Source organism: Tetrao urogallus (assembly GCF_951394365.1).
Source record: "Tetrao urogallus genome assembly, chromosome: 5".
Taxonomy (NCBI): domain Eukaryota; kingdom Metazoa; phylum Chordata; class Aves; order Galliformes; family Phasianidae; genus Tetrao; species Tetrao urogallus.
In genome coordinates, this window is record NC_136818.1 from 30,803,269 (window position 1) to 30,830,467 (window position 27,199).

At 41.7% G+C, this 27,199-nt stretch overlaps 1 protein-coding gene across 2 annotated transcripts in view; it reads left to right on the forward strand.

The window, feature by feature from the left end:
* Positions 1-27,199, forward strand: part of PRKG1 (protein kinase cGMP-dependent 1) — a gene marked incomplete at both ends in the record, with an annotated part of 385,856 nt that overhangs the window by 269,191 nt on the left and 89,466 nt on the right. For both annotated transcript variants that reach the window (XM_079535711.1, XM_079535712.1), the window contains 2 exons: positions 5,028-5,105; positions 9,688-9,782. In XM_079535711.1, coding sequence (XP_079391837.1) covers positions 5,028-5,105; positions 9,688-9,782 — 173 coding nt within the window. The remainder of the gene's footprint in view (positions 1-5,027; positions 5,106-9,687; positions 9,783-27,199) is intronic.

The window sequence follows — 27,199 nt, forward strand, 5'->3', positions numbered from 1 at the left end:
GAAATGAAAATACGATGGAAAACCAACGATATTGCATTTGTCTCTTTGTTACAAATGTGTTGTTATTTGTAAGAAACCAATTAGATTAGGAAGAAACAGCTATCAATTTAGCTTCTGAATGGCTTACAAACATATTCTGGTATTCTGGGTTTAACACAGGTGTTTGATAAATTCCCAGGTATTGTTAAAAATAAGGGGTAGTGTGAGTCATGTACCCAATCCTGAAACCTCTTGCTCAGTACTGTAGAAGGGACCAGAAGCTGGCAGTTATCCTAGCAAGGATTTAACAAGTTGTTGTTGTGCAGAATCTGCAGAAGAAATAAAAAAGCCGGAGTCATAAAGGTTGAGAGGTCAGAAAGTGGGCTGCTCTGAAGTGCTGGCAGTGCTGTATGACATTGGGCTGGCGAAGGGCACTCGAGAAATGCTCTGGTGACTTTGACATGCTAATTGGGCTGGCTCTCTAATTTTATTTTTCACTTCACCCTGCTCTTGTCAGTTCTGCCTTGGCATGCATGAAGTAAATTTAATAGGAATTTGAGTAAATGTAGTGTATGTGTGACTTTCTCTTGCCTGTGTATGTATGTTGAGCTTTTTTCCTGTTAAAACATTCTGGTTTCGGACCTATTCATTCCCTGAGGAAACTAATTAGAGCTGCTTCTTTCCTTAGCTTTATTTTTTCTCTTCTGACACGTTCTTTCTGTGAACACAATTGAGTGACTTTGAGCTAAGAGTTCTGCTTCATTGCAAAGACTGGGGAACCTCAAAAAGCTGGAAGTCCTGTGTCCGTAGCTCCTCTCCTTACTGGAGAACAGAGGGACTGAAATGCTCCTAGGAGTGAAACCACATATGGGTCACACTAAAATCAAAGTATTAATGGAAGACTGGATCTTTGTGGGTTGGTTAGTTGTTTTTAAGGAAGCTCTTAGTTCTGATGTTTGGACACGTGTTTGCTAAAAAGCAGAAAAAAGGTTTTATCCTTTATTTTCTCAGGAAGAAGCCTCTGTCAGACATTAGGCATCCTGTGAGGCACACACAAGACACAACATTGTTAGCATTCCACAGAGCAATCTCCTCCCCATGGGCATTTCTGCACTGGGAAGGAGAATGTGATCTCCCGTAACTGATCTGAGTTTATAGGGAAACAAAGTGTTACAAGGCTGAGGTGGATCCCTTCACCTGGCACAGTAGTTCTCCCTCTGGCACTGGTGTTTTCCAGCAGAATTAGTGGTACTTGGGGACTTCTTACTTTGAAAGATTTGATCAGGTGCTTAGGACCTCTCATTCAAATAATGATAAAGCAGGTGATAAAGCAGCTCATGCCCTGTGAGGTGTACCTTGAGGGCCTGGCGTTACCTGGTAAAACAACAGTCTTGTTAGCGCAACAAACTCTCTCAATGTTGCGGCGTTTATAATTAATTGAAACAAGCCTTCATTCATCTGTATTTGCCAGAGCTTCTAAAGCACACATCTGTGGCTTGCTGGTACTGCTCCCAGCAGTAATTTCTCAGCTCTATTGCCGTAGTTTTCCTGAGTGCTGAATCTCAGACTTTGATGCCAAGCCTCAGTGATTTGCCTCGTAACCCTTTTCTCCCTGCACAACACAAGACCTCCTAACTACTGGCTTTTTCGCTTGGCTATCCAGGCTTTGGCAGCTTGCACAGCTGTTTCTGCAGCCTGCGTTTCTCTTGGAGGTTTCCCCTTTCCACATATATTTTAAACCTGCTCTGTTTTCTGTCTCAAAAGAAGAAAATGTTAGAATGGTTGATATGGTTTGGTCAACTCTTCCAGCTAGGAATTAATTTCTGTGTTTTGCTCCAATTCTGTTGTGGACTGGAGGAGTTTCTGGATCTTCGGAAGAATACTTATGAGCTGCTGTGACACTTGGGTTTCAGTGGAATACAGCTAGGACATAAAATTAGCTTTTGTCACAGAGCTTTGGTGCTGCCTGTGAAAATGCAATATTCACAACAGAGTTCTTGGCTCTCTTCAGAGTCCCTTGAGAGGAAGTCAAAACATCAAAAAATACAAGCTCTAAACCTAAATAAAAGGTGTTTCACTGCTCACATTTCTACTTATTTGCTGATGGCAAAGGTGACTGGAAATACTTGTTAACTATTTTAAAGGCAAACTGGGAATTATTTAACCAGTTATACAGGGCTTTGAAGCTGAGTTGAAGGAGCTGCCAATGGTGGCTGCAACCTCCATCAGAAGGGTGCCCTTTGGTGGAGCCCAGCTTTTAACAGCTTGCTGGAGCTCAGCCATTGTATTGCATCTTGCAAGTGCAGAAATAGTGATGAAGTCAGTCTAAGGCAGTAAAGGCATGTTTATTGACCTCCTTCCTTGTGATTTTAATTCAAATACTGCTCTTCTGCATGTGCCACCATGCTTCTGTAAGGCTCTCAGAAGTCCTTGTTTTCTCATGTTGCTCTCAGAGTGGTTTTCTCTGGATGCGATGGAGCTTGTGATGCTGAAAGCCATGCCATGAATTTATGCAACATACTTGCCAAACTGCTTTTTGGACAGGATACGTAGTGGTACTGTGTGTACCTGAGAACACCCTGCTACCTCTAAGTGGCCAGCTAAAAGCAAGGGCTTGTGATTATTTTTATTTGCATGTGCCATATGTGAGCACTTCTGCACTTTTCTCACTTTGCGCAGTGCTTTCAATCTGAATGGACAGACGTAAGTTGGTTAGAAGGGCAGTGCACATGGATGATTGGCTTTGCGTTAGAGAAGGAGAGAGTGTAAGACGATGGGAGTGTTGTTGGAGACAGGTTGATTCAAGCAAAAAGAAGCACAGTGGAATTAGTCATCAAAGAAATGGGCTTGAAATACCTAGAAATGAAGACATGGATCAAAGGAATGGCTCAGGAAGAAGTGCCAAGGAGGAGGTCAAGCGAACTGAAAGTTCTGCATGGCTGGGAGCTAAATGAAGCACTGGGGGAAAGTGGCTTGAATGTGGGGAGAAGAGATTGCAGTGGTTTGAGTGAGCTAAGAGCCCAGGAAAAAGAAGATAAGGTAGGCAAGAGGTGCTGAAACATCAGACGCAGGTTGGGATCCCTCGAAGCCTGAGTGGAAGGCTGAGAGGACTCAAGGCTGGGAATAGCGTGCATCTGCAGGACTTGGATTACAGCTGCACCAGATGCTCAGTCCTGATGAAGTGATGAAAAGCAAGGTATAGGGCTGGCCTGAGGAAGAAGGTTTTGCTGTGTTGAATGTGTTATGTGTAGTAAAATCAAAAGCTGTATTGAAAATGCTAGATCAGTATTTTCAGCCTTTAGCAATAAATAGAGGATTTGGGGTACATATGAGGTGCTGCTTAAGAAGCCACAGTCCCAGCGCCATATAAAATCAGACCCTTTCAAGGTTCCTCAGTGTACATCCTCAAAGTCTGTAAGCAGAAACCCCAGGATTTCTGCTTACAAACATAACTCTGAGTTTGTGTCCACAGTGTTCCACGGCCTCCTCTCAGGCTTTTCTTCCTCCTCTCATTCTATAACATGCAACAGGAGAGGTAGTGTGATTGTTGGAGCCCAGCATGGACAGGGGAACCCAAGCTCTTTCCGAAATGCTTTCTGAAAGCATTTGTGACTCAGATAGTGGACTTGATTTTTTTCAGTCATTTCATTCTGAAAAGCCTAAGGGTATTGTTTGCTAATGTCTTCCTTGGATGTTGTGGTTTCCTTCACCCCATTTTTTTTTTCTTTCAATGTTGTGCACGTTTTTAAGTACAAGCCTAATTCATTACATAATATAGTTCACTTAAATATATTTTCTTAAGAGACTTATTTTCAGTAATATTACCACGTGCCCACTGCTTCCAGAGCAAGGAGTCATTTCTGTCAGATGCAACAGATACTTCACTATGTGCCTTTATGTGTTTTTATGTTGGAGCCTTTTATCAGTCTTTAAGTGGCACCAAGAAATTGAAGTGTAAAAAATAGATAAACACAGGTCGATAATATACTGTTGAGATAAGAAAAAAAATCTTTAACTGAATTCTAGCATTCTGATTAATTCCTCTTTCTTAGCTCAAATCCATGCTGTTATTTATACATACTTTGAGTTTAAAAGGTCTGGCAGTCTTTTGTAGCGATTTGTACTCGCTGTAGCTTCGAACAGTATCCAGCATCCACACCAGAGCTCAGTGCATGCTGTGTTTTGGGCTAGGTTTGGCACAGATCAGTGCTGGGGCGCAGCAGAGCTGATACCCTCAGCCATGTCTGCACTCTCTGCAGAAGCTTGATTAAACTGCAGCATTTGTTGTACCAGCAGGAGGTTTAGGAAAAGATGCGAGGTCTTTACATATCCCTGCAGCTGCTTACTGCTGAAGTGATGTTTGTTGAGTTTGCAGGGTGCAGAGCATCATGCTAGCTTGGGGGAGATGCTAAATATTTCTGTGGAGTCTTTATTTTTGGTGATGTATGAATGCATATTGATTTTGATGGGGCATTGTGAAGGATGAAGCTATCCTATTAAGTTTGTATGCAAGCTCTGATAAGGCGTGACATCAGCAGTAAACATTCCATAAGACACACACACACACACACACAAAAAGACAGGTTAAACTAATGAAACAATGGGAGAAGATCAAAAATTATTTGTTGAATAAAATCTTTGCTGGCAATGCTGGGAAAATACCTAAACCACAAAAAATAAAATAAAAATTGTAAAAATGGTTATTGCAGCTTAATTCATGTACTATATTCTCTGTCAAAAATGTCTGTGTCAGGTTTGCTTAGTACAAGTGGATTTAGGCTGTGAAGATAATTCATCTGGGCAAAAGCTGGCAGCAGCACAGTAATAAGAAAAATGGGCAAGACACAAATGGTTTATTTTTAATTATTATGTTGCTGGACGTAGGGCAATTCTTAAATCACAACCAGTGTCAAACTCAGATAAAATCAGTCCAGGGCTATGTCTCCCTAAGTGTTATCTTGTAGAACTGCCAAATTATCAGCTGAATAATAGTCTCTGATTGTTTGTTCTTGTTCATTTTTAATTTTTTTTAAATATATTTTTTACAGACACACTATGAAAGTGGAGAGTATATTATCCGACAAGGTGCTCGAGGGGACACTTTCTTTATAATCAGCAAAGGAAAGGTAAGTTGACACTCTTCTAAGGAAAACATGATGGTCATGATGTGCTCTTAAAATTCAGTGCCAAGCCAGTGCTTTCTTTCCCCTCCCCAAGGCACAAATGTTGCAACACTTGACATTTAATTAAACTTCTTGGCATTGTATCAGTAGGGAAGAGTGGCCTGAAGGGGGGAAAAAAAAAATAGATCTCATACTGTTTTACATGTGTTCACCATGAACGCTTTGGGATTTGAAAAGAGCTATTAAGTCTCAGTGGATGACCAAAAAGCTCTGTCTTTTTTCTTTGGATGGGTTATGTGCACTGGGGAGTTCTGTGCCACCCTAAGCAGCTAGCTCAGTTTCTGCATGCCATGTGTATCTCCTGCTTTGTCTCTCTTTTCAATTTTGCTTTTTCATTTGATGATGGATGCTCCCTTACTCTTCTCGGAATCCCTGCAGGCTTCTTTATCCCATAGCCTTTTTCTTTTTTTCCTTTTTCCCAATATACCCTGCAATAGTCAACTTTTCTTTGCCAACTGTCCCTCTTGGAAGACTGACTTCCAGTGTTTATTCCCATGACTATCACTTTATAGCTCTTCCAAATTAAATAATAGGAACCCAAAGCAGTCTCAGCTTTCTCTTCGGGGAACTAAAAAAGGTCAAAGTTTTGCTGCTCCACTGCTCAGGGAGAAAATTTGCTTTTTGACCTCTTTTCATATAAAATCCTTGTGGGATTTTGTAGATCCAGCTTTTTCCTTCCTCTTGACTATTTTTTTTTTTAAGCTGGCCTAATACTATTGCACTTGAAAAATATTTGGCTTCTTACCACGTAGCAGGAGAGAGATATTCAACGGAATACACATTGATTTCCCACTGCAGATCAGATGTGATACATGAAAAGTAAACACAAATGGGCAAATACACTTGAAAGCAGGCCAACTCCAGCCTCCTGGTTCATGGGTTTGATGTTTGCACCGAAGCAGATGTTAATATAGTCCTTGCATAATTAAGGACAGCAAAAACAAACCCATGTCATCTAGAGAGGAAGAGTGTGTGTGTTGTACTGTTATCTCTCAGATATTAAAAGTAGTTTTCACCATCTTTTCCTCTATCTATGGGAGCTAATCTTTTCAGAAAAAAAAAAAATATATATGGTCTTTTTCAGGTGAATAAGAAGATCACAGCAGGTTGCTGAAATGAAGCTAATGATGGTCTGTAGAGATGCAAATTTCACAGTATTTTCTTGTGCTTTTGAGTAGGGTTTCATCTTCTTCCAGAAGAAGGACGACTATGACATACACTAAAAATCCTTTCCAGAATAAAGACAACTATGATATACACTAAAAATCCTTTCTGCTCAGACCATATCTGAGGCACCACCCTTTCCCAACAAGTGTTAAAAGTCCTTCTCGGTACACAGACCAGCCTGTTGGTGGGGATGCTTTTGACCAACTTGATCTGGTGGTTCCATCCCTTCCTAGCAGTCCTCAGAGTCTCTTGGTTGCAAAATTCAAATCCTGTTGACTACTGGGTAACCAGACTACTGGGTACTACTGGTACCCAGTACTGGGTAACCAGACCTGCCTGGTCTGTCCATCCTCCTCATGCCCTTGCAGCTCACCAGCAGATGGAGGAGAAAAGCAGCTGGTCCCTGTGTCCTTGTCCATTGCTCCAGAGCTCTCTAATTCCCTTAGAGAAGCTCATTGGCTTTATCTCCCAGGCCTCTGTTGTTTTATCTTCATGTATCAGCTGATGGCCAGAAAAAGGAGTTCAAAGCAATGCACATGGGCTTGCTGAGAAATTCCCAGAGCCTCAGCTGGATCTTGATGGCTTGACAGAAGTTCCCACAGGGATGGTTAAATTCAGCCTAGTTTTTTTCTTCCAACCTCACTGAATTGCAAAAGAGATATTGGTGACTGAGGAAGGATGGAAGTGGGAGGGTGTTTAATTTTAATGCTTGTATTTAGACATGTGAGCTACGCAGTGATATCAGAACTTCTCCATGCAAAGGATACAGCCCAGGATAGGAGAGTAGTGGACTGGCAGTGAAACACAGAAAAAGTAGCAATGAAACACAGAATAATCATATCAATATATGCTGACTGGGACTTTCTGAGGCAGAGACATGACTCTCTTGCCTATGCTGAAAGCAGACCCAGGAGGCTTAACAAGCCAGAAAAAAGGCTGGCTCCTTCTCGCATAACTGGGATCTTGCATGTACTTCCTGCATTCAGCAGCATCTTGTTCTAGCAGCAAAAGCTACTATTAAAAGCTCTGTCCTGCCTTTTATGATAGAGCTTCTGTAGTGACAGTCAAGTCAAGTGATATTTTTTAAATTTCTGAGCTCAGCATTTTTTCTTCCAACCTGTGCTTTGTGAATATTTCTTTTCATAGCAAAAGCCTTTTCTCTTTTTTCTCCCTCAGCTCCATCCGCTGCAGTTGATCTGGTTCCTGTTGTCATTTAATTGTGTGGGGCATGTGGCTACTAATTTAACCCATCCACGTTCCTCTGTTGGAGTCTGCCTGTGATCAGCAGGCAACTTCTTTCAGAATTGGGAAGGTGCAGCAGCTCAGGTGCTTTTAGTACTACAAAAATGTCTGGGGAACTATTTCTCATGTTTATTAGTGTGTGTTTCCTCAAGTCCAAGTGAATAGAAATCTACTTTTGTTCAAAACAGCCTATGTGCAGAAATCTGTTCGATAATACCTTCAATGAAAACAGTTTGATCCCTTCTGGTTGCTGCCTGCTGCTGCTCTGTCCTGTTTAGCATCCTTCTTTTACCGAGGGGCTGCATGTGTGTCATGCTGTGCCACTGTACACCATTTTCCCTTTAATAGCAATGGTGTGGCACCGATTTGATACTATATTGTGCATGTTCGTCAGTGGTACTGTCACTGTTCAGATGTGTCATCACATGGAGCTGTGCAGAAATGACACTCTGGTAATCCCTTAGCATTCATGTCTTAGGATCAGCAGAGGTCATGCAGAAGGAGCTTAAATACACATTAAAGTTGCCTTTGTTTGTCCAGATTTGTTTTTCATCAGCTACAAATCTTCCTGGCTCATCTGTTCCGCTGGCTCATCTGTTCCGCTCTCCCTACTCTCATCTGATCTCCAGTGAGTCATTGCAGGTGTTAAATGTAGTATGTACTCAGCGCTCTCTAGTGACTCAACCCTCTGTTCTACCCACAGTGCAAGAAAAGGTGCAAGGCAGTGCAACTAAACTAGGATGTCTCTAAATCAGAAGGGTAGTGTCTGAAGTCTCAGATTTTGGCTTAGTGAATTTGCATATCCAAAAGCTCTGATGAAAGCAAATGAACAGCCTGAGATGGAGAAGTGAGATGAAGGATTCTCCCTTGTAAATCCTCCAGAGGGTTGCTCATCTAACCTACATTTGGATAGCTCAGATTTTGGGAATGCTGTTCTACTGATTATAAACAGAACATGGACAAGACAATTTATAGTTGGTTAATGGCAGGGGAGATGATCCCTGCTGCACCCTCATTGCTGTAATTTACCTACTTGGATATACCATAAGAAACATGAGTTCCCTCTAATAAAAGTTAGATGAAAAGGAGAAAATATTTCTCATAGAGGGCCACTAGATCCATAACACACATCTTTCGTGAAGTCTTGGCAATGAGCAGAGATGCCAAGCCATCCTCAGCTCCCAGCAGTGTGCTGGGGCTTTGTCATCATGTGGCTGCTGGGATTTATAGCCCATGCTGGCTTGGGCCACTTGCAGAGATAATACAAAGGCGAAGTTTGTTTAGATGATCAATTACTGTTTTTTTTCTGATATTTTTTCAGAAAATAAAAATGTGATAGGGTGTCATCACTCACAGATGTGAAGCCATCTGCCTGTTTTTCAGTGCCTTGGGCATGCACTAGGTTATGTGCCACCCAACATTTTACAGTGGGTAAAAGTCTCCATTCATCAGCACTAGCTGCTTTTCTTCTACTGCAAAAATAAAAAATAAAAATAAGATGTTATTTTCCTTTAATGTGTGATTTTTGCTCTAGCTAGAATTATTTCCTCCCTGAATTCAGTACATGATGAAAAGAAAAGAAGCCATTCTTCAGTCCATAATGCTCCAAACTGTTTCATTTAGGTTATGACTAAATGTAGTTGTTTGGCTTTTTTTTTTTCCCTTAAGTGAACTTAGCAATGCAAAAAATCGCGTGGAACAAAGCTAACAGAAACCTATGCCATGTGTCTGTCTTACACACATAAAATATTTGGAATCTGTTTCTGCTGTTGACTCCATATGGCCAATGATGGTGCTTGTGCAGCCAACTCCATGTTTAGAGCTTAAAACCTTTGAATGCACACACATACTGAGTTTTTCCAGGAGTGGCAGATATCTTAATGGAAAATAAGTATTCATTTTCTTGGATGGGTTTGAGACTGGCTTACGGAGAATTAGTAATTGCTTGCTGATGGGGGAAGAGCGCAGGCCTGGAGAATTACTTGATTCGCAGAGAGGATATGGACCAGAGCATTTCCTGAGGGATGTGGGAGATGACTAACCCCTCTCTGAACAAATAGGCTTTATTCATTAATGAAAAGTTTTCTAAATGCTGGTGGTTTTGTCTTTTCAACAGGTGAACGTCACTCGTGAAGATTCCCCCAGTGAGGATCCAGTCTTTCTCCGTACTTTAGGAAAAGGAGATTGGTTTGGAGAAAAAGCTCTACAATGGTAAGTGCTCCTTATGATGTAGCAATTAGTTTGAGGTCATTTTCCAAGGACTTCCATGGGCCTCAGAAGGCTCTTGCAATCTGGAAATAGCCTAGAATTACATTGGAAGTGGTGTTATGCCTTTGAAGTTGTGCTTTGTCACTTAATGCTGTATATTGCAATGAGGCTGTGCCTTAATGAGGGAATAGGATTTCCTGCAACTCAGTGGCCAAATGTGGAGCCTGCCTTGTTTGTAGGCATAAGAAAATAGTTTATCTTGGTGCCATTCCTGATCGTGCATTTGAAGATCTGAAATGTTCGATATTATGCAGTTTGATATTTTGCAATTTGGGCATATTTCTCATGGATGTCAAAGACATTATTACAGCCCAATGAAGATGGGGTAGACAGCTGAAGGCAGGGCAGTGGTGGTGTGTTTCAAATTGTCTTACTGTGTATCTAGGATTTTGATGGAGGTGGTAATTGTGTGTGTGACCTGCTTTATATAAACAATTTCCTTTGGGGGAGACTTGGATCAACTAAGAGAATAACAACTATAAATCCATATTCAACAGATTATAAAAATACACTTTATTTCTATAGGGAAGGATAAGAATAAGAATAGGAAAGCATGCTTTAGGCAGGAGCATGGGGCACCAATTAATCTTAGCCGACAAATGTTTCATCTCACTCTGAGTTCTTATCTGTGCGTGCAAGCTGTTGGTCTTCTGGATACTGTGATAATGTATTCTCTCCCTCTTAAATTTTCCAAAAAGAAGCCAGAATGTTTGAAGATCAAATTTTCTGTCACTTCTGGCAGCCATCATGACCTGTCCAGCACAAAGCTTGTCTTGTCTCTGAAAATCTATGCATTAATTCTAAAATAACATTGTTGCTCATCTATGCTCTTATTTTGGTAACTTCCTTTAATACTAATAGCAAGAGCAGGCAAACCTTCCATCTTTTGAAGACCGGATATGGGAAATAAAATACCTGGCATCCCTGAATAATTGTAGCAACATGCAACATCACCTTTAGGATAATTTCTCAGCATTTGAAGTAAAGGTTTTTGGCTAACTGGCTCAGTCTGAAATTAGTGAATTTACAAGAAATACTCGTCTGTATGTATTTGAATTTTCAATATATAGTGACTTTGATCTACTGAAACTGTTAGGTCGTATGTTGTGATTTCATGTATGAAGGATGTAATAGCAACTAAAGGCATTTCTTTCTGGGCAGTATAAAACAAAAGCAGCAGTGTTGATTCTGCATATTGCAGCACAGAAGGAAGATGGATAACAAATATTGTCTAATCTCTGCTAGAAATACTTACACTGCCACAGAAATCCAGCACTGATATACGTTATTCTGTTTCTCTCACTTGCACCAGATGGTAGACATTACTTCACAGTATCCCATTTTACGCCAGCAGGAGCAAAAGAAGTCATGAAATTATCAGCCCCATCACCTTACAGTAATAGTCAGGGCTCCCAACTATTACACTGCTCTCTTCCCTTCCTGGCTGATTAAATCTGAGATCGCAGATGTATAATTTACAGTTTACCAGTATGTCATTTGCAATTACTCACAATCAGTTAGTTCTTGTGATATTTTCTTAATTGAAAAAAAATACCTTAGTGCCATTTACAATAATTATTTGTATCAACAGGGAAATAACAAATTCATTCAAATAGGCAATGGAAAAGAACTCAGTGCAACCTTATGGCCAATTTACTTTTTACTAAAACTGGCTAATAGTTCTGTCGTGTTGCTTTGGTGGTTATCACAGCTGAATTCCTGAGCAGGAGTATCATCTGTACTATGCTGCAGAGATAGAAAACACGTTTCAGTCTGCGTTGGACGGTCCTGGGGAGAATAGTAGAGGAATTAAAAAGGACAAGAGAGGGAACTGGCAATGATTTCCCATTGGCCAAACCCAAACAGCAGCAGTTTGAGCCATTACTTCCCTACTATTATGTTATTTTTTACATCATGTATTTGGATAGAACTGTAACCTCAGATGCTGGGTGGAAGGATTATCAAGTTTGGAAACCAGGTTATTAAATTAGGAAACCAGCTCCAAGTCTAAGGACAAAATAGTAATGGCAGAGGGCTGCTGCTTTGAAGATACAGTGTGGGAGCCTGCCTTGGTGAACAGAGGAGGAATTCTGAAAGCATTACTGATAATTTGGTTCGTAATGCTTTGACTTGAGCAAGAAACCAATGCGTCCAAAGATGAAGTCCAGCAAGTGGGATTTTCTGATGAGTGCTTTGTTCTCCTGACTTCTAAAAGCTCTGCAGATCTCTTAGGGGTGGCAAGAGCAGGAGAATCAGTGGGAGAGTATGCCTGGTTGGGCAAGCCCTTAGTTGGGTGCTCTAAAAATATTGATATATTTATATTAACATTACTAAAAGTGCTGAGTGCACATCATACTGAAAAAGAGTAACAGAAAATAGAGGCTTTGCTTTGATTTAAACTTTCACAAATACATTACATGCTTCTTTCAGAGATGTTGTCCAAAAAGCAAGATGAAAATTGTCAGCTTGCTTGTTTTAATGCTTTTCTGCTTTACTTCTAGGCTGTTGCCTTTGAAAGGTGTGTTTTTTAGGTGTTTATCACCAGAGGTAGCTAGTTCAGTGTGGCTGACACAGATGTTGGGGAGGCAAAAGAGGTTTATTAAAACAAAGCTTAGTTTGCCAATTTGTGCTGTCTTTGAAAATGATTTGTTTTTTACTTAGAGTTTATCATCTTCAATCATGTTTATCAACTTCAATCGTGATGATTTATAAATCATCAGAACACGCATTTGCCCTGTAGGTGGTTTTTTGTGTTGTTAGTTAAGCCAAAATGAAACATCTAAGCAAGCAAAACTATAGCAGGGTGACAGCCTGTCAAAAGAGATGATGATGTGTTGGAAGCTGGTTTTAATTACTTGCCAGCATGGCATGTTGAAAAGGTGTGGGGACTGGGAGAATTTCCCTGCCTCCAGCAGTGGTGGAGGGTTGGCCCAGGGTGAGACCTGGAGCACTGGCTCCCGGCCAAGGCAGCCCCAGCATAGGGCTTCCTCTGCCTTGCTTCTTCATTTGTAAAGAATAAAACAGAGGGTTTACAAAATGTATTATTTTTTCAATGTCTGTGGTGCACAAGGTGAAGAAGTGCTGGCCCTCAGGTCATGGACAAAGCGCTCTGCCATGGTGACAATTATAATGACACTTCAGCTCCTACTGTAACATACATACGTTGATGATCTGAAAATGAGTACAGCTATGCTTATCTCTCGTGGGACATAGCAGCACATCTTTTAAGAGGTTTTTGTGCTGCTTCCCATTTGTATCTCCAGCTCTGCAGGCTCCAGTGTAGTTGTGTTCCTGCTGTTACAGAAAGCACCTGACCTGTATCTACCTTCCCAAAAATCTCTGGTGTGTTTTGTGTGCTGATAATTCACATGGTAGATGAAATACAGTAGCTATAGCTGTGTGTAGTAGAGTAAAAGAAAATTTCCTTGCTATGTACGTGCCGAGAAAACTGTGATGTGGGGAGGGACAAGTGGCATAAGAAGTAATGAATGTGGAAATCATCGGAACATAGAATGGCTTGGGTTGGAAGAGACCTCAGAGGTCATATGGTTCCAACTCTCCCCGTAGGCAGGGTTGCCACTCACTAAATCAGGCACTAAACCAGATTGCCCAGGGCCCTATCCAACCTGGCCTTGAGCACCTTCAGATATAGGGCATCCACACCTTCTCTGGGCAGCCTGTGCCAGGGCCTCACCACCCTCTCAGTGAAAAATTTCCCCTGACATCTAATCTAAATCTCCCTTCTTTTGTTTAAAACCATTCTGGTTTGTCCTATCACTACTTGTTCATTTTAAAAGTGGATTTCTCTCCTCCTTGTAAACTCTCTTTAAATACTCGTAGGTCACTGTCAGGTCTCGCTCAAGCCTCTTCCAGGCTCAATAAGCCCAACTCCCTCAGCATGTCTATATGAGAGGTTCTTCAGCCCTCTCTATGTGAGATCCTCTTTGTTGCCTACTGTGGACGTGTTCCAAAAGTTCCACATGTGGGGGGTAGAATAGAGAGGGACAATCATGTACCTTACCGTGCTGGCCACCCCTCTTCTGATGCAGCCTGATATACTGTTTGCAGTTCAACCTCATGAGGCCATCTCATGTCTGCTCTGCTTTATGGTGGGAGGGGTTTTGCCCTACCAAGAGGTTAATGATGTGAGGTCCAGGGATGAGACACGTGAGAAGTCTGGCTGACAGTGAAGGCTGGGGCAAAGAACTCTGAGTACCTCAGCCTTCTCTGTGTCTGCTGTAGCCAGTTCTCCTTTCCAATTTACCAGAGAAAATACAATCTCATTGGCCTGTCTTTTCTGACCGATGTACCTGTAGAACCACTTCTTGTTATTTTTTACATCCCTCACCAAGTGCAGTTCCATATGTGCCCTGGTTTTCCTGATCCCATCTCTGCATGTCTGCACAGCATCCCAGTATTCTTCCTGGGTAATACATCCCTGTTCCCACTGCCTGTTCATGTCCTTTTTTTCCCTCAGTTTGACTAGCAGGTCCTTGCCCAGCTGTGCTGGTTTTCTGCCTCCTCTGCTGCTTTTCCTATACTAGGGGATAGGAAGGGGGAAGGGGAAAGGCTTCCTTAAAGAACTTCCAGTTCCACTCTGCTCCTCTTGTCACTGAGAACAGCTTCCCAGAGGATCTCATCCGGTGATTCCTTAAACAACCAGAATTGTGTTCTCCTGAAGATCAGGGTCTTGACATTGATTTTTGCCATGCCTATCTTCCTCAAGATCACAAACTCCAGGGCATGGTCATTACAATCCAGAGTGCCCCCAGTCTTAACCTCTTTAATGAGCTCCTTTGCATTAGTGAGCACCTTTAATGCATCTTTATATGCTGACAACATCAGAGCTTTACTTTTCCAACTAAATTAATACAGGAATTAAATGCAATCCCCAAAACTTTTTGAAAGATCTTTTAGCTGGCAGCCAAGATGAAAATGAGACATCAATAGGGCATTAGAGTATCGACAGTAGCATTGATTTGCTTATTTTTCTGAAATGCTGCTATTTTCTCTTGCTATGATTCAGTTTATAAGCAAGCTTCCAAAATAAATCATTCTTATTAAGTTTGTTTAAATACTGCATGAGGTGCTGGGATTCTGCTGATGTTTTTTTTCTGCTCCCTGTAGTAACAGCAAGTTTTTATGGGATTGTAACATTGCTCTTGCTCAACTTACCTTTGTATTAATTCTTCCCCAGGTAAGAACCCAATAGTTGTTTTAATCAAAAAACTGAAGTACCAGAACCTGGAAAACTGTTTAACTGACTGCCTTGCCACCCTGCTGTCTTTTCTTCACTTTCTGCCCTTTTACCAATTTCTCTTCTGTTCTTCCAGAGATACTTTTCTACAGTTGCTCACCAATAGCTTTTGAAGGAATACAAGGATTTATTTACTTGGTTTAAATGACAAAGGATCAAAACTGTTACTCAGCAGTTAAAACATAGCTGATTTGGATGGTAAAACAGATTCATAATCTATTTGAAATACTACTTTCTGCAATGCAGCACCACTCACTCAGTGCCCCATACAATTCACAGCAGCTGTAGCAGCCCTGCAGAGGAAAAGTACCAGCTGTGGTGGCTGCTATTTTTAATTGTTTTTCAGTTTTATTTATTTTGTTGCTTTGTTGTTGCTGTTTTGGTAAAATGGGTACTACTGTTGAAATTAATCCTCCTCATGCTCACAGTAACGCTGGGTGTATTTCATAATCCCTTGCTGTCAGATGTTTCCTATTTTACCCCATTGTTGGACATGCAGATTTTGGATTATTACAGATCATCTGCTGGGACATATCTAACAAGTTGCAGTTTGCTAAATGCCCCATCATTGCTCCCAGCCCTCGCTGTGCCTGAAGAGTTGTGGACAGCGAAAGGACAGAGAAAGTCCTTGGCTGAACCTCCCAGAGAACACAGAGTCATGTTTCACCTTGATCGGACACTTTGCTCTCAATGCTATGCTTCCATTAAAATCTCACCATCTGCTGACCTATTAACCCAATTACCTTGATTTTTTATTTTTTTTTTTCAGAGAAGGAAAAGGTAAGAGTGGCTGGAAGTGCTTGTTGCTCTGAGGCATTTGTTGGCAGGCAGGGAGAGGTGCTCACACAAACGTGTAAGTGGCAAACAGAAGTGTCAGCACAGGTTGTTGTTACAGGTCAGGAGCTCAATTTCTGTTTTGCCAAGAAATACCTATCCTTCTCTTTCTTCTCCTGGGACACATGATGTACCGCACAGCAGCTCTCTGCCCTGTTCTGATTTTTGAGTTGCTGTTTTTCAGTGTTTACAGCTAAGTCAGGTTTCTTTACCTATCCTATGGATATAAGCTCCTAGAAACTGGCCACTTGTCTAAAAGAAGGCTGTGTGCATTGTAGCACTGCAGAATTGAAAGTTACCCATCCTTTCATGGGGTTCATCACAGTCCTTGGGCACAAGAAGAAGCCCCTGTAGCTTTCAAATTCCCAAAATATAAACCAAACAATGCCTGTGCTCCTTCCCGCTGCCTGCTCTGGCCCCAGCTGAAAGTATGTTCGTTGATTCTTTTTACTTTGGAAGCCATCAGTGCCCTTGGGAAGCAGGTGTCACACCATTGGCAGCATGGAGGGGGCTGTAAGAAGGCAAAAGGAGCCTGTGATAGGGACCAGGATGCCCACTGGGGTGGTGGTTATAAAACTGAAGCAGTCTTCAAATACTGAGGCACAGGGGAGTACATTTAAAAGCACAGTAATCTTTTATCTTCAGTTTATAGGAGGAAGCACACTTCATCACCCTTGTTGCTAAATAATGGGACTTTTACTCTGACTGTTCAGCTGCCCTTCTCCTGTGCAGCTCCCTGTCTGTACATCCGGCATGCGGTCTTCAGGGACCTGCAGGAAGTTATTTTATCCATTACATCAGCTACTTTTTACATTTATTACCAGTGTTAGGCAATCTTAAAAGGTATTTCAGCCATGATGGCCTTATTTCCTGCCTTCTCCTCTGGATAAGATGGATCTCTGTAATGCTATATGAAGCCTGGGAGCAGCTCACAGGGGTGCAGGCTGATGGGTTTTGATGGCACAGGAAGTTATGGGTTTGGAATAAGGTTAATGGTCTGAGAACAGCCCAGGGGAGCCCTGATTCAGGCAGTGTGGCACTGAGCGGTTTCATCCCACAGCACTGGGAGCTCCGGGAGTTGGGAAGGGGTTCTGGAAAGCTGCTGGCAAAGATTTGAAATAAATCCTCTGAGGCTTTGGGAGAGCAAGAGCCCCGACAGCTGGAAGCAAGGAGGCCAAGTGACAGCTCGGGAGTGTCACTATCTACTGCTCCCCAGGGCTTAGCATCCTCCCCAAGTATCTGGCCCTGCTGGAGCCAGGGTGGTGGCAGGGAGACTTCTGCATTGGTCTTATGAGTGCTCACCACGTTTTCCATTAGGCACCATTAACTGTCTCTGCATCCCATCTGGGCTGGTTGTCTGGGTCAGTGCCCTGCTATCAGGGTCCTCAGGCAGAGTGTTGCTCTAGAGCAGATGAAGACATTTTATAGATTAATTCCCAAAAACGTAACTACTTTCGGAAAGTAAATTATGAAATCTTCATCAGGGCCTCGGCAATCTGTTTAATTACATTGTTGCAAGCAAGTAGTGGTTGCTAATGCAGATGCTTCACTCCATAAAACAACAGCCAGTAGTACATTGGCTTGCACAGGAGCTCACTTTGGATACCTTCAGCCTGTTGCAAAGAGCTTGTAATGCGCAGGGAATGGCCGTGGCAGTGCTGAGGATGCTAGTTAGGGGCTCAGCCTGTAAATGAGTAGGCAGGTTCATACCAATTCCTGTTACACATGCTCCGGCTCGCAGCTACAGAGACATAGCTGTGCCTTTGTCACCTGGTGAAAGTCAGAGTTCCTTTTAAATCCCTTGAAAAAGCTGAGGAGCAAGGAGATGAAAGGAAACAAAGGGACAAGATGTACTGGCTTTAACAGCATCCTGCCTGCAAGAGCAGCGTTGTGACTACAGCCATGAAGGGTGCATTATGCTTTTCAGACAGCAGTGAATTGATAGTATTGACTCTTGCTGCCTTAAGTAGGACCATAGATTGATCACACTTAGTGAAACCGAAGGTCCATCTAGCTCAGAATCCCTTCTGCTAGAGCATCCAAAGGCAAAGCAAGAACATCCTGAACCAGAGCTCTGGCTTTGATTTACAGCCCTTGATGGATTTTCAATTTGCTGTCAAACTCAAGTAAGCATTTTTAAAATCCCTGGCCTTCTGTGGCAATTAGTTCCATGGTTTAAGTATGCAAGATGAGAAGAAATGCCATTTGGGGTGTTGGTTCTGGATGGGGGAGGGTTGTTAGTTTTTGCATGGGCCATCTGCTCCTCTCATGAGATGCATCCTAGTCCTTAGGCACGCAGTTGACTGATTGGCTGAGAGCTCAGCAGCCCATCGTCTGAGCCTGCAGACAGGCAGCAAGCTTTTTACTAAGGCTAATAGTTTAATCTTACTTTGTTTGCAGTGTCTAGCATCTCAAATGACTTGCTAAGATCTCTGAAACTTGATCCCTCTTTTTTCTTTAACAAAAAGTCGAATTTTTATATCAAGTTCTTTGCAGCAAGAAGAAACTGAGCGCAGTAGCATCCTGCATTTTGACAAACAGCTATTCAGTTGGTTTTTATTAGTTCATGTCCCTGTGATACAGGATACTCAGGCAGGTATTGGTGAGTTTCCCCTAGCAGTGTTTTAGATTTGTGGTGTCCAGGATGTCCAGGAGCTGTCCTCCCAGACTTGCATAGACTAAAGCTTTCTTTAGGATCAAGGCAATACAGCAATGAGGGAAACTGCGACACTATCTGTGTTAAAAGGAGAGTCATACGTGCAGTTTTTGGTACTTCATTTTGTGCTCTTTCGTTTTAAGGTGACTTCTGTTGTGTCATTTAAAGGTCTCACACCTGACTTTATATTCCAAATACTTTTCCTAAGCTAAACTATTTTGAAAGCCATGAGAGTTTGTCCATGTATTCTCCCACCTATCCTAGAAGGGAAGATTTGAGGTGCACAGCTACTGCTCACCCAGATTACTGCACCTCCCTCCTGGCTGTGTAGTGCTTGCTGAGCCTGTGCTCTGCTGCAGGATGTGTTCTGTGTTCTCTGGAGCAGGATGTGCTCCCATATCCACACTTTCAAGCAGAAAAAGTGAAGTAATTAGCAAAAAAATAATATCCACAAGGGGTTTTTCAATGTTCAGACGAACACTGAAAAGCTTGAGTAGGGCTGGATTTAAGCAATGAAATTGTGAAACAGGGGGGTTCGGCTGCTTGATTTTTTCATTGTCAAATATGTTTCCACATTTCATGAATTTTGGGGCATTTGACTTGGAAATCAGACACAGCTTTATTTTGTAATAATGCTGAACAAAACCCATTCCAGTTGAATAACAGTAAACACTGCATTAAGATGGGAAAACAAATGATTATATACTTTAGCAAGATCAGTGAACACCAGAATTGGAGCCCTTTGTGTCTTATCAATTGCCCGCCTTGCTCTGCATTCTGAGTAGCCGCTTTGCATTGCAGAAGGCTGTTTACATCAAACATGTAATCATGGCAATACATCAGTTATTGAAGGAACGTAGACAGTCACACTAATAGAAGGCCTTTGCACAAAATCATCTGCTTTTTTGTATTGTCTGAGGGAAAGAAAACAAACATCTGGCTTTTTATTTAGTCTGTCCAATAGAAATGTTCTTTTTGAAAAAAATAGCCATTAGGAGATAATAAGCAGTGAATCCAAAGTACTGCTTTCCTACTCCTAACATAGGGAATATAAAGTTGCATCAGTTTCTACAAGGGAAGTCATGCTCAGGGCCAGCATCATGACTCGACTCAAGTTCGTAAAGAAGATTTTTCTGAGTCTTAAAGATAGTAATCATTAGTTTATAAGAGCACATATTATTATTAGTTCTGGCTTTTTTTTTTTTTTTTTTTAAAGAGACTGAATCATGCCCTGGGAACTGAAACTGTCTGTTTGTTTTCCTTTGAAAATACAGTCCTACAGCACAAACATGCTATTCTTCCTGCTGAGTTTTATATATATATACATATATACATACATATACATATACATATACATGGGACAGCAAGATTTTGCCAAATGAAAGAAAGCAAAATTACGAGGATTTTGTTGTTATGAACATCCGCTTGCTGCAGTTCGTGTCTCTGAATTTTCTTATGATGTCTTTATCCCTTAGCATTATTTCAGAGATTGGATCAGAGCCCTATTGCTGAAGTAAGTAATGCGCAGGCAATACCACAGAGGTATTGTATTGCTACTTTTTGATAGATGTCTGACCTCCTAGAATGCCATTCATATGAGGTGTATGCTCTTGTGAGGTATTAGAGCAGCACAGTTTGGGGATGTGTCCCCTCAAGGGGTGAAACCGTTAGCAATAGACATGATTGCAGGGATCAGAACTGGTAATTCTTGCTTATTTAAAAGAGCGTAAGACTTAGACTGCAATTTGCTTCTCCGCCCGGGGAATGTGAAGTAGCCATGATGAGCTGCAGGCTGCTTCTGGTGCAGGCAGAGTCCTCCAGGCTGTCCTAAAGGAAAGGAATGCTGATTTCTGTCTCAGAGCAAATTTCACTGATTTGTTTTTTGTGTTTTGAACAGCGCTGAGATTTGTGTTGAATCATTCATTCAAAGTGCTGGTTTATGACACATGTTTCTAGCTGGGAGAAAGAAAACCCATCATCATAAGCGCATTAATAGGTAGAGGGTTGAAAATACCTATAGAAGGAAATCATACATTTCCTTAGCAAAGTGTTTCCGTGAAAATCTTCCTTCTAGCTCTGCTCAGGTTTGTAAGCATTAAGTGAAACTGGAACATGCAGCACAGCTTTATAATTCTCTCTTGACTGCTCTAGGGTAAACAAATAACATTGCTTCCTGGGATGCAGAAGCACAAGCCTGAGTATCTGCGGAGTGAGCGGTGCGTGGACTCGCAGCCCTCAGCTGCAATGTGTGCTGCAGATGGGATAATTCATGTTGGCTAACCCTCACAGCAGGTTTACCACTGTATGTAATCGTAGGGAAAAAAGAAAAGAGCAAAGCTTTCATGCTGCATCTCTTTCCTTTGCCCAGCTCTTAAATCATCTAAGCAGCAACGCACAGCTTTACAGTACAGCCCCGAGTATCATTTGCACCCGTGGCATTCCAAAAATGATGCTTGCTTTTTCCTCTTCCTGGGATGGCTGCTTCCCAGGGTAGAGGACTCAAAGCATAGATGAGCCCAGGTAGGGCATGCCTTGATGTGGCTTCTCTTCAGGTCTCCTCTTTGTGATGAGGATGGATTTGGCCTTTCGCATCAGGCTTGTGGCTCCCTTTACAACAGTTGTCCTTTATCACATTTTCATGCATGGAGAACTGAATGCCTTTCTGCTAGCATGCATAGCAACCTGGTGTTGGGATGCAGTACCGAGTCATTTTGTGATCGTTCTACAGACTCTGTGATAATAAGGCTTGTGATTCAAAAACAGAATGTTCCTTATAGAAGCATATCAAAGTAATTCAGAAATAGAGAGTAATAAATTTTCGTGGCTTTTATTCTGAATGCCAAGCAGTTCAAATAGAAAGAGTGGGCCATTTAAATTGGTGATCTGAACACAGTCATAATTTAGCCACAGTAAAAATCCTCATGCTTGAAAGAACGAGCTGGTGCAAGCTTGTATTTATTTCATATCATCTGTTATTTTCTTTATTGTGTTCTCATACTGAGTTTTATGAACAATACATAATCACTTTTCAGTGTAACTTCTGTGTCCCATTATTCAGTGCTGTGGGAAAGTGAATCTGCACTTTACAGTCTGTAAGATGACTCTTCTGTGGCTGTACTGTGTGTGTGCACAGCCTGTTGCCCTTCTAATCTCTCAGGCAAGTCAGGATCATGACGTTCTTCAGCATAGGATACTGGCTACAGGTTATCTGTTATCCTGCAAACTAGGAGGTAACCTGTTCTGCTCTTAGCAAAATGCACATTTATGAGATAAGAAGAGGAAAAAAATGCAGCAAGAGTAAAAACTAAATTAGCGCTAAAGAAACGTTAGATGGATTGCACAGTTCTACACCACCATGAAATAATCTTTGTTCCAATTTGTACATATTTTCAGGGTGCTGCACATCACACCAATGCTTTACTTAGGGGGTCAGTAGGCTGTAGTTGTTTTTATGATTTACAGAGATGCAGTGGCCCTTCCAAGGGATATGACTCATGCTGTAGTGAAACTCCTCTGGGGTCTGTCCCTTCCGGAGTTGCCGTCTGTCCGTGGCACACAACAGATGGCTGGACAAGATCCCTCCTTTTTAGCAGCCTAATGGAGAGCAGCTTTATTTCCTTTGGGTTTATAAAAGAAAAAGCCTCTGAGTGCCTGCTTGTAAGTACTGCCAGTGGGAAGCCTAATATTGAAAATCTATTCTCCAGATTTCACGTTACTCCCATCCAACCGTTCAGTAACATAGTTAACTGCCATGGACATGCTCAGAATTAAGGATGAAATATTTATAAGGCTGGAGCTGGCTGTTTGTCTGCATGAATGCCTATTTAATTCTAGTTTGTTAGGAACTCTACTATATTAAAATACCATTTGAAGATCAACCTTTTCGAGTGACGCTCATTGAAATCTATAGTAAGATATCAAAACAGCAATGCTCTCTTGTAGAGCACGTAATCCGCTTGTGCCTGGAGTATCCAATTGTGGATTTTTTGGAGTTTTTTTTTCTTGTTCTGTCTGAGGCATATGGTTGGTGATGAGCTAAAATGTCTCTCAGTGGCAGGGTTTAGAGATATAGCATCACTTGTACACGAAAGGCTTCAAAGTTGTATTGCTGAAAGTCTAGACAGGAGAATCTGGTGCTCTCATACAAAGTTATGACTCAGCCTCATGCCTCAAGGAGCATTTCTGCAAATAATTGAGCTTTTCACAGACCAGGCTCTGCACTTTCTTTTCCTGAGCAAGAACAAGGAGCAGAGTTTGAGGCTGCCTGCCCTTCATCAGGAACCCTCCCCATTATCTTGGGAGCAGGGGAATTTAATTGTGCTCCAAACCTGAGCTTAACCTGGCACTTCTCATGTAAAACTTAATAAGCAAACAAAGCTCTCTTTCTCCTGCTGTTTAGCTGCCTTTATCTTCTTGTGCATCCCACCCATGGCCCTGCTATCATCCCTCAGGATGCTGAACCTGTTTGTTTTTCAGCCAATGCCTGCCAGCATTTGATGCATCCCAAAAGGCGCTGTGCAGGCACGGATGCCTATGGCATAGGGAGCAACTGTGAAAGCAAGCAGGAGAGCTGGCAAACTCAGAGAACACAAACATGAGCTGCATCTTCCAGGAAATGCAGACCAAAGCATATATTTCAGTGGACCACAAAGGCTTATGTACTCTGCTGTAATATATAAAAATGTTGAGCCATGCAACAAGAAATCCCATTCTCTGTGTTGCTTTTGTGTGTTAAAGAAGTGGCTCCTCTTCCTGGGCATTTTAAGTTTTAATACCGGAGCTATTTTCTGTTGAAGAGCAGGCATGGTTCTTGCAGCAGAGGATGTCAGGTAAGCAGCTATGGCTGCAGAAAACCTGGTATATAATTATGGTTTGGTATTGTGTCCTGCAGCTGAAAAACTATTCAGCCCACGTGGATCCATGTAGCTAATAAACTGAAGAGATAAATGATTTCTGTAGATGCATTTAATGATATCTGTTGGGCTAATTACCTTTCCAGCTCATGGTATATCACCCTGCAAAATGTATCTGAGTTGCCATAGACAAAGAGTCGCTGAACGTGAAATGTCAATTTGAGAGTAGTGCAGGGATGGGCTTCTGTGCATTACATCTACCCTGCCAGTGAAAAGCTGCCATTTAGCTCTTCTCGATGTGTTAGAGAGGGGAGCATTGCAGTCTGCGGGGGTCCAGCCACTGGAGATGGTCAAGCAGTGCTGGCTGTACGAGCAGTGGGAAATGTGTGCGCGCTGGGGTTGGATGATAGGTGCAAGGCAGTGGACCAGGTTTCTTGAGGTTTGCTTTTCTCCCTTCATAAGCACAAGGAATTTCCTAGAATGTCTGCTACTCCTATGCCATATCTATTTGTATTTTGTGACAATTACCTCTCTAGAAGGCCCCTGCTCTGAAATTAATTCTTGTCATCAGCATTGTTTTTAAGTCCTGGGATAGATCTTTTCCCAGCTTCAAGACTTTTCAGTGGAACCTTTCCACATTAGCAACGCAGTATCAGGCTTCAGCAGCTCCAGTTTTGGTTGCAGCCATTGGGCAGAAAATAAGTGTCACTGGCTGTTCCTGTGAATGATACAGTTAAGCTTGTAAGTACGCAGTATGCATTAAAGCAAATCCATCTTGTTCAGCCCGTCCCCATTTGGTGCCGGTGATGTTCCCAAAGGGAAGCTGCAGCCAGCAGAGCTACTGGGAGCGTGAAACATGGAGACCAACTGGAAATACCACCCTCAGTGTCTTAACATTTAAAAATAAACAGATTGTGTTTATCACTGAACAAAGTCAGGTTTTATTTTAGGCAAACTTGAAATCTGAGCATAGCTTTTGAAAGACACTACTGTGCTCCCATTACAGCATCGGTACTCCATGTGGAAAGCTTATGTTACATTTATGTTGGGCTCCCATAGTAAACAGGCAAAAGCAGATTTTAAAAAATGGTTTCCCAGTAAGAGTGTATTATTTATATCTATTGTTGATGTAAATATCTGCCTAAGGTATCTGTTCACTAAGCACGAAAGATTCAGGTTATGTGAAGCGTTATTTAGAACCATTCCTTGCTGTAGGTGATTAATGACCTACTAATATTTTTCTAGGATGATCCATGTTATTACTGAGCCTTAAAAATTTCATCTGGGCCTCTGAGTTTCCATTTTAAATTTGCTTTTAAGCAGGCAATGAGCTGTAACTGTGCCAATTGTGTGGGACATGGCTCGAACCGGTCTGACCCCGCTGCTGGAATGGGAGCCGTGCTGCCAAGCTTTCCTTTAACCTTCATAGCTGGGATGCTGCAAAGCCCTGCAAGCAGAACTTAAGGGATGGTTTATTATTGTGCCACCCTGATAAACAATGATGTTTCTTTTTCTTTTTTTTTTTTCACCAAAAAGTATCTACCCAGATGGGAAGGGTATTCTCTGCACTGAAGTCTGCCTTAATGCGTGCCTCAATGAGGTATGAAGAAAGAGTGGTACAAAGCCTGGAAATTACTGAGAGTGGCAAAGCAATTGCTTTTTTCTGATATTTAAAGTAGATCAAGTAGAAATAAAGTTAAAATCACAGCCATCCTCAGCTTATACATATCTCTTCACATGCTAGTTGTGTTGTTCTGATTGAAATAAGCATTTGGAAATTCTGGTCTTAGTTAAACAAATATTGTCTTTAAAGTCATTGAATTTAGGAAAGTTAAGGGGACAGGGTGCACTTTTGTGAGTCTTGATCTTTATGCAGTATTTTAGGAATGTTAATGCTTATCTGAGAAATAATTCTTCCATCCTACACCAAATATTTTTAAAGTGAATACAAATAATCTGTCCAAATGCAATAGACTTGGTTTTGTTTTTAAAGAGATGAAGCCAAGAAGCCCAACCTCAGCATTAGGTTAACCCTTTATTTCTGGATCTTTGTGACAGACAGGACTACTACTGAGTTACCTGCTCTGGTAAAGCATCACCCTCGGATCAGCTCTATTAGCAAGCATTTGGCTGGAGGGGAGTCATGTCCATCCCTCTTTGGGATCACCAAGACTTCTTTCCCATCCATGGTCCTGTCCTTCTCCCTCAGTCCGGCAGCAGGGGATGCCCTGCAGTGTTAAGGCTCCAAGCCTCCTCTTTCTTTCTGTTCTCTAAATGCAATCCTTACCCTCAATTCCATTTGCTCTCATGCTGCCAGTCTACCCTGGCACAAATGCTACAGCCATACTGATTTCCTTAATTATGATTGTCTTCTCTGTTCTGCCATCTCTCTAAGTAAACAACAATCCCCAGCTGTCTTTTCTTTCTCTGAGTCATTCATCAAGCTCACATCTCCTTTCTCTGTCCAACATTTCACTGCTTTTCTCTAAGATAAATGGACAAGACACAACCCTCCTGGCTTGCTATCCCACCTGCTACCACAGCTCCTTCCCACCTCTTGGATGCCGGAAATTCTCTCCTGCTCTCTTCTAAGCTGATGGAGTATATCTTCATGGTCACGTATAAGGTTGCTGCAGAAAGCTGTGGGAGAAAAGAGGGGAATAAAACCAGTGTAGCACAGACCAAGGATGGGACAAGAGTGCCTCATGCTCACTGCTGCTCAGCTGTCCTGGCTGGGTGGAGATGTGCCTGGCCCCTGTATCCTGCCCCCATTCCACCTCTCTACTAAGCACTAAGACAGAGGCCAGCCTTCGTTTCAATTTTTTTCCTGGGTTTGTTCAGTCTGAAACAAATGTTACACATTTATATGGCAGAACTTCCCTAATGAAGCAATTTCCCTGTGGCTGCTAAAGGGGCTGAGATTTAAATTCATATAATTTTTATACTACTATAAAATTCATATTTTCCCCCAGCCTCTGGGCTTTGTAAAACCAAGTTCTTGATTTTTGAAGTCTAAAGCTGTAAAACGGCACATCTTCTGGGCACTTGCTAAATTTCATTATTTCCTCAATCATACTATAATTAAGTGAAAAAATGTTTTCAATTATAGAATTGGGAAGAAGCTGGAACGTTTTAGAAAATTTTCCGCCATGATCTTATTAAGATGATAATGATTATTAAAGCAGGCCAATCATCATTTATCTTAGGTGCTATTTTATTTTCCCATTCCATAGTGTAATTTTATGTACAAGATGTTTGGGAACTTCTCAAATAAGTTGTCCTGAATTGCATAATAATGTAACTCTGACTTTTTGCTTCCAAACAGAGACCACAAGCCATTGAAAAGGGTATAAATTTGGTAAGAGGGGCTAAGCATTAAATATGGAAGGAGAGATGATGGGTTTGCTGGCTTGACTTTGACTTTTTGTGTCTAAATCCATTTTATATTGTTCTGGTATTGACATTGGCTGTGCTAGTATCACAAAAAGAAGTTCTCAAAATAAGCTATCTATTCCCTTCACTAACTTCAGTGTTGTGACCAGCCCAAGAAATGCTGTGTGAGGAGTTAGTAACATTAGCACTAGCCCAATAATAAACAAGCTGCAAGTCAAGAAAATGCATTATTTATTTCTAATTTTTATATCTGACTTCTGCAATATCAGGATGACTTTTGTAACATGCTGAGGTGGGGATGGTAATGTCAGATATAAAGGTGAGCTTCTTTTTGTCCTGGGTAGAGCCATAGAATCACAGAATCATA